An 8,388-nucleotide genomic window follows, 5' to 3' on the forward strand; every position below is an offset into this window, starting at 1 on the left:
TATGTTTTTTTTTTTTTTTTCACTCATACAGTTAACCGGCATGACGTCTTTGTTCCTGAGTTCCTCTGACAGATGACTGAATGTCCTCTTTCAGGTCAGCAATCTTTTTATTGACTTTTGAGACTGCGGGGTGCAGGTCAAGTCCATGGTACATGGCTGTGGATGGGTAGGCCTGAGGTCAAAGCTGACAGCTGACAACTGACAGCACAGTCTACCGAGCCAGCTAGTACCTTGCCAGCTGTGTGATCCACGGGATCACGCCTCAGGTCTTGGTGACGGGGTTTACTCGCAACTTAGCTTTACTGCTCTGATGTTGTGCTCTGACGCTGTGCTCTGACCCTCTGAACAAAGACCAAGGAGCTTCACCGAGGAGTTGAAGCTTTCTGAAGTGAGACTCCAGGTCAGTCGGTGTCTTGTCCCTGCTAGACTGTGCTCCGCCGGGAGGGCACCGCTCTCCTGGTTGGAGTACCGGTGTTATGCCAAGTCATAGACCAGGCAGCTGGCCTCCATCCTGTGGGAGCGACGATTAGACCCTGGTCTGTGGGCAGTGGTTAAGGAGTCAATTGCCGATTGCTGTTTTTTAAACACCGGTTGACCCGCTAGTTTCGGTGGGAAAGGGGTATTAGTGACTGGTGTAGATCCAGAGTTGGGGATTGTGGAGGAGATGAGGTTGCTTGTTGTGGCTACACAATAGCATAGGTTACAATAATTTGGTGATTGAGAAGCGAGAATTGCCTGGCTTTTCATATAAACACATGAAAACTCCAACACTGTAATGCTTGCCACCCCAACAAGTTGTGCCACAAAGTGGCACCCAAAAATGGCACTTTTTGACCAATGACAGTTATGTATCTGTGACCACTGTCCAAACAAGTTTGTGACTGTCACAGGACAGGGTGACTGAGGCTGACTTAAATAAAAAAAACTTGGACGTTGGTACTCTCAGAGAAACACACAACAATTTTGCCTGTGAAATCATATGGTGTTGGAGAAGAGCCAAAAGTAAGACTGCTGTGCAACCAGTGGTGGCTACCTCTGTGTCACTGGAGGCTGCATCCATTGCAAAACCAGTTACTGATCTGATCACTCAAAAGCCCACACTGTTATCTGAGCGACCGAAAGGCCTTCTCTTACACAGCTGGTACTGGAGTTACAGATCGTGACTAACAGTTTCGTTTGGAACTGGAGTGTCCTTGTCATCACGGAGACGTGGCTTCACCCACGGATCCCCGACACTGCAGTCCAGCTAGCTAGCCGCATGCTACACCGGCAAGATCGAGACGTGGACTCCGGTAAGAGCAGGGGAGGGGGGCTCTGTGCTTACGTGCATAATGAGTGGTGTAGCAACAGCAAGTTTATTGACACACACTGCTCACCCGATATAGAGGTGCTAGCAGTATCCTCCAGACCCTTCCATCTTCCGAGAGAACTGTGGTCATTGTGATGGCTATCTACATCTCACCGAATACTAACGTTAGCACAGCACTTAGCCTCCTGCCTGTTGCTATCAACAAACAGATTCCTGCCCACCCCAACGGAGCTTTTATTGTTGCCAGTGACTTCAACCAGGCATGCCTAAAGACTGGACTCCCTAAATTCATTCAATATGTGGACTGTGCAACAAGAGGGGAGAAAACACTGGATCATGTTTGCAGTAACATCAAACATGCATACAGGGCTACCCTCCTCCCCCACTTGACTGGATCCAACCACGTCTGTCTGTCCCTCACTCCCTCATACACCCCCTCTGGAAGAAAACAAAGCCTGTGACAAGGACAATACAAACATGGCCTGAGGGAGCTCTCTCTCAGCTGCAGGATTGCTTTCATCCAACTTGCTGGGAGGTATTTGAACATCATGACCTCCAGGAATACGCTGACACTGTACTCTCCTACATTAAAAACTGTATTGGCAATGTCACAGTCAACAAAAAAAATCATTTTTTTTCCAAACCAGAAACCATGGATGACTATCAAAGTCTGAACTCTCCTCAAACACGTAAAACCGCCTTCAGGTCAGGAGATAAGGCCCTTTACAGCACGGCCAGGGCTGACCTGAAGAGAGGCATTAAGGCTGCCAAGGCAGCCTATAATGGTGCGTTCACACCGGACGCGTCGCAACCGTCGTGAGCGGCGCTTTTCTATGCAAAGTCTATGGTGGACGAGCGTCGTGGAGCGGCGGGCAGTGGGGCAGCGCGTCAGGAGCGTCGACTTTTGAGCGTTTCGAGCGTTGACGCCCACGACGCGCGTCCCCGTCGTCAGGAGCGTCGCGAGCGTCGCTTTTTGAGAGTTGGGAAAACTGAACTTTCGAAGCGCTGCCGCTGGGCGTCAACCAATCAGAGACGATCCCTCCGATGCTACGTCACTACGAGTGATCTGAGCACTGATGCGGGCTAGCCTGTGTTGCTAACTTGAGGACTTTCTCGCTAAATCTGGCGACTTTCCAAAGCCTCTTGACCACGTTTTTTTGTCAAAAGCGACTAGCGACAAATCTAGCGACCTTTTCTGGTGCTCTGGAGACGTGACAGGACGTCTCGTTGCTGTCGTCAATGAGCAGCGGGTGCTGCCGTCCCAAAGCACTCAAAGCGGTCAGTCTCAGCAGCGCTCCCCGCTGCAGTCAGAGCAGAGAGGAGCAGACCAGCCAATAGCGACTTTTCCGACGATGACGCGGTCCAGCTTTATTTAACAAATAAAGCCAAGCCGCTCTCCTGATGCGATCCGCCATAGCTGGAAACAGAAATCAGCCTCCCGCGCGCCAATAAACTGACGTGCGTCAAGAGCGTCGTGAGCTTTGTGACCACCTGGTGTCAAGCGTCGTGCTTGAAGCGTCATAAGCGTCAGCTTCGAGGCGTCCCAAGCGTCGACGACGCCCACAACGCGTCCGGTGTGAACGCAGCATAAGAGGAAGATTGAGGACCACTTCGCTGGCAACAATTTGAGGAGGTTGTGGCAAGGATTACAGCAAATAACAAAATACAGAGACTACAGCCTAGGGACTGTTGGGACAGATACCTCACTGGCAGAGGATTTAAACCATTTTTTGCCTGCTTTGACCACATCCACCAGCACTCAACAACAGCACACTGAGACTTCAGGAACAAGAAGTAAGGCGTGTACTGAGAACTTCAAACCCCAGAAAGGCGACTGGCCCAGATGGAGTTCCAGGGAAGGTACTCAGGGACCGTGCTGGCCAGCTGACAGGGGTCTTCACCTCACTCTTTAATCAGTCCCTGTCACAGGCCACCATTCCATCCTGCCTCAAAACCTCCACCATCATCCCCATCCCCAAGAAGTCAGCTGTGGACAGCCTCAATGACTACAGGCCTATTGCACTTACGCCTGTAATCATGAAGTGCTTTGAGAGGTTGGTGTCCCAGCATATGAAGGACTTCCTATCCTCCACGCTGGACCATCATCAATTTGCCTACAGGGCAAACCGCTCCACCAATGACGCCATAAACACTGCACTTCACACTGTGCTGAGCCACCTGGAGCTTAGGGGGAGCTATGTCAGGATACTCTTCCTGGACTTCAGCTCAGCTTTTAACACCATTATCCCGGAGATCCTAGTGAAGAAATTCTCTCACCTAGGGCTATCCTCCTCCATCTGTCACTGGATTATGGACTTTCTCTCAAACCGCCTGCAGTCTGTAAAACTCGGCCACCATGTTTCTTCCACCCTAACACTGAGCACTGGCTCCCCCCAAGGATGCATACTGAGTCCTCTGCTTTTCACCCTCTTCATCTCTGACTGCTCACCAACCCACCTCTCTAACACAATTGTCAAGTTTGCCAATGACACTATCATGGTCGGCCTTATCTCTGAAGGGGATGAGGCGGCGTACAGAGAGAAGGTGGAGAAATTGACAGTGTGGTGCTCAGAGAACAACCTCATACTGAACACCACAAAAACCAAGGAAGTCGTATTCAACTTCAGGAAGATAAACACTGACCCAGCACCACTCATTATCAATGGGGATTGTGTAGAGAGAGTCCACTATTTCAAATTCCTGGGAGTGCACATCTCCGATGGCCTCTCCTGGTCTAAACACCAGAGCAGTCGTGGGGAAGGCCCTGCAGCGACTCCATTTCCTGAGAGTGCTCAGGAAAAACAATCTGGAACAAAAGCTGCTGGTATCCTTCTACAGAGCCACTGTGGAGAACATACTGGCGTACTGCATCATGGTGTGGTATTCTGGGTGCACGGCAGCAGACAGAAGAACCCTACAAGAGAGTCATAAATACAGCCCAGAAAATCATCGGCTGCTCTCTACCCAGTCTGGAGGACATTGCCAGCTCTCGCTACCTCAGAAGAGCTAACAACATTATTGAGGACTCTTCTCACCCTGCCACCACCTTTTTGACCTGCTGCCCTCTGGCAGACACTACAGGTCACACAAAACAAAGACTAATAGGCTCAGAGACCATTTCTTCCCCAGAGCCATCACCACTTTAAATAAACACAAATAACTGTGAACCTCCCACAAATACTCCTCAACCTGTGCAATACTAGGGTTTACTACTTCCTCATACAACTGTGAATAAACCTGTGCAATATTTTAGACTACTTTCCTATTTATAGAAAATCTTCTTGTTCTTATTTTGCACATATGTCGCTGCTAACCCTATTATTTTTTAAAGGTGCATTAAGGAGTTTGCACGTTTCATGCAAAACAACAGCCCCTGCAGGCCTTGAACGTAACTGCAGATTAGTGAAACACTTGTGACTGTGGCTTGTGTCCATGTACGTGCACAGAAGAGAGAAACTCCTTCCTCGCTCTTTTGGTAGCGCTTGACTAAAATTTTAGTTTCCTTTGCCTGGTGGGGTCTGTGCTGGAGTTGTGGCAGTGCTAGAAGCTGGTCTTTTCTTACTTTCTGGAAGATCCATCCTCAATATTGCTAAGTTGTTGCTTGCTAAGCATCTGGCGGAGTAATGGCGGACAAAACGAAACCTAAGGAAATCAGGCCAGCGGGAGCTCGTATTACATCACATCTTCTCAAATTCTCCCCAAGAAATACAAATTGCTGAACCGGCACTGCAACTTTCAAGCGACAATTTAGCACTGTTAGAGGTACTTAAAATGAATATGTCAGGGCTCATTGTGCACATCATTGAATATTTGTAACATATTTATGGTGAAAGATAATTTATTTTTCAAGTTGAAAAACTCCTTAATGCACCTTTGAATAACATCTTTTTTATTTTATCTTTTAATTTATTTCTATATGTTTAGCCATGGAGAGCCACATCTAATTTTGTTCTTTCACAATGTTCAGTTCATTGTGTACAATGACAATAAAGATCATTCTATTCTATTCTATTCTATTCTATTCTATTCTATTCTATTCTATTCTATTAAATTTCCTACTTCTGGCCCTGTTGAGGCCATTTAAAGATTTTTTTTTTGTTTATTTTTTTACTGTCTGCATGCCTTCACCTTGACAGTATCTGCATCTGATTAATTAGCACAGCTGGGAGGTTGACGTTGACACAGAAGATCCTGGTTCAGTAGGCAGTGCTTAAAAAAAACTAATCTTTTGCCATCCTATAATTGTATTACCTGAAATCACATTATCAGATCCTGAGGACCTGTTCTTTTCATTAGTAGGGTTTGGACAAGCAATACAGGCAATATGTCCGCTTTAAATTGAGCAATTCTCAAATTCGAATTTGGACATGGGAATAGTTTCCATTTTTCTGTAGTTTCTTTACATTCCAATAATTCTGTAAAGTCTGTTTGTATAATTCCCATTTGCCATGCCAGCTAGTATGAAAGATTTAATGTATTTAACTGCATTGTAATTGAATTTAAGGAGTTGTGTGTTGTCAATATGAATTTCTGTCCTGCAACCATTGTATTCAAATACTAAAAATTTACCAAAGAAAAGGTATGTTGGCTTTCCCATAAAGATCAAACCATGATCATAATAGCAAGCTAATTTCTGTTCTTCATGAATAATAATGCACACATTGCACTGTCTTTAACATTGAGCAAATGGTTATGTTACCATTTATAAATATTCAAAATCATTTTCAATTTATGTTTGGTGACTTGACATTGTATGGCTTTTCATTCAAAATTTCTTTCTTCAACAGAAACAGTCTGTGTTATGATTACCTGACTTATGAGCACAACATTTATTAACACTGAAGAACAGGCAACTGGTTTAAGAAGCATGCATATTTCTGCATAAAATAAATTTCAAAGCAATTTCGAATTAGAAAAATCCCCTTGAAATATTTTTCCAGATAGGATAAGTCTGAAAGCTGATCTGAACCAGCTGTAAAAGAAAGCATAGATGAATGGATTGAGCATGGAGTTAAAAAATGCAAGCCAGAGTACACCATCATACACTTCAGCAGGCACGAAGGAATTTTCCAATATCATAATGGCAAAACACACATAAACAGGGGTCAAACACATCAGAAAGACTCCCATTACAATTGCCAAAGTTCTTGTGGCCTTTAATTCCACCTTTCTGACTGTCAGTCCTTTGTTTTTGCTGTGACAGTTGGTGTTCTGGATGCTGCGTGCCTGTTTCTGAGCCACCAGGAAAATCTTCAGGTAGATACACAACATTATTATCACAGGGAGATAAAATGAAAACACTGGTCCCAAAATATTTGCAGGAAAGACACAGTTTTCTTGACATTGTTCAAAGTTCAACCCTGCAACAAGAAAACCAACTGCAGCCAAAACTGAAACGCACCAGGCCGTAACAATCATGATCACAACAACATGAACATTGATCTTAGTTCTGTATGTCAGAGGCTGGCACACTGCATAGTACCTGTCAATGGAAATACAACACAAGTGCAAGATAGATGCTGTACACACTGCTGCACCAAAGATGTCTCCCGCTTTGCAAAACACATTTGGATTGAACAAACATGAAGTTGGAGAGGATTCCATTTTGAGAGGAAACACAACAAAACCTACAAGCAGGTCGGCCACAGCCAGAGAAAGGATGAGAAAGTTAGTGGGAGTGTGCAGCTGTTTGAAATAAATAATGGAGATTATTATCAGAAGATTTCCACACACAGTTACAGCAGACACAGAGCTAAACAGAATGTACAATAAAACACATATTGTGGAGGGGGAGCTTTTAAATGTGGAAGAAACACTATCAATCTCATAGCAGGGATGTGTATCACCAATATGACTGCGGTTCACTGGGTCTCCTCCCACCATCTTCCTGGGTAGCTAAAAAATATGTTTTCAGTTAAATGTTTAAAGAAAACAAAGTTTCACAAGAACATATTTAAATGCTGGTCATACCTGTAAGAGCTTTAATCACAGAGCCATCAATATTAGCAGATGTCCCAAGTTGTGCTGCTGTGCATGAGCTCGTCTTTCATCACAACTCAACTCACTGTCATATGGATACCTGAAAATCATATTTTTGTGAGTTAAATATTGAAGAATATAAATTACAAGAACATAATAGTCACTATTATACCTTTACAAGCTTTGATCGCAGGGAATCATCAATATCAGCAGATGTCCCAGGTTGTGCTGCTGTGCATGACTTTTATCACAACTAAACTCATTATCATATCAGACATCCTGAAGCCGTCCAATCAAATGCCTGCAGATTACATCAGTCATCACAGAAGTGAACTGACTTTGAAAATAATATTGAGTTTCTCTTGAAGACAGTTTCTAAACAAAAACAATAATATGTGATCTTTATTAGCGAGCCTGAATTTTATAAGTTCATACAACAGGCTCAATCTGTACCACTTTACCTGTCATATTGTGTTTAACATTTTGTTAAACTTCTAAAGAGAAGGAATAGTTATTCCTTCTGATTGGAGCAATTCACTGTATCGCTCATGAATATATTACATGTATGCTTTAATGAAGAGTGGATGCTTTTCATCAGATCTAGGACTCATTGGACTGAATGCAATTCAACGCGTCCGGTGGAAACATGGCATAAGGGAGCCCCCAGCCACACTGCGGACTTTCATTCCGCATTCCGGGGGGGGGGGGGGGGGGGGGGGCAGGGTTGATTTTCCCACAGATCTACACATACATATGTGCATACTGTACTTAATCTATATGGTCTATTATTACCAGGACAACAAGCACACAATTAATTTCATATACACATGAAAATCAGTTGTGCAACCAACAACAATCACAATATCACACCCCCTTTAAATAAAAATCTTCTCTACTCACCACTTAGTAGAGCTGCAGTCGACGCTTCTCAGAGTTGAACCTCTTCATCACTGCTTCCTTCCATTCAGCAGCAAATCTTTTAGTTCGGTCTCTTTCAAAGGCCAGCTGCACTAAATGTGCTTTTCGTTGGTGCAGCATGCTCAGTCTATTGTCTGAGAGAACACTTTATAAAGTAGAAAAAGAATTCTCACACATGGCTG

At 44.4% G+C, this 8,388-nt stretch overlaps 1 protein-coding gene across 1 annotated transcript; it reads right to left on the minus strand.

Moving 5' to 3' along the window:
* Window positions 1-6,202: 6,202 nt before the first annotated feature.
* On the minus strand, window positions 6,203-7,192 carry LOC115402383 (trace amine-associated receptor 1-like). The gene has a single exon (XM_030110894.1). It carries the CDS (start codon window positions 7,190-7,192, stop codon window positions 6,203-6,205), a length of 990 nt encoding a protein of 329 aa, XP_029966754.1.
* Between the last annotated feature and the right edge of the window lie 1,196 nt (window positions 7,193-8,388).

This window comes from Salarias fasciatus, chromosome 15 (assembly GCF_902148845.1).
Source record: "Salarias fasciatus chromosome 15, fSalaFa1.1, whole genome shotgun sequence".
In the NCBI taxonomy this organism is placed as follows: domain Eukaryota; kingdom Metazoa; phylum Chordata; class Actinopteri; order Blenniiformes; family Blenniidae; genus Salarias; species Salarias fasciatus.

Bases quoted from the DNA above. Each gene is read 5' to 3' on its own strand.
- LOC115402383 (XM_030110894.1), bottom strand. From the start codon at position 7,192: ATGGTGGGAGGAGACCCAGTGAACCGCAGTCATATTGGTGATACACAT.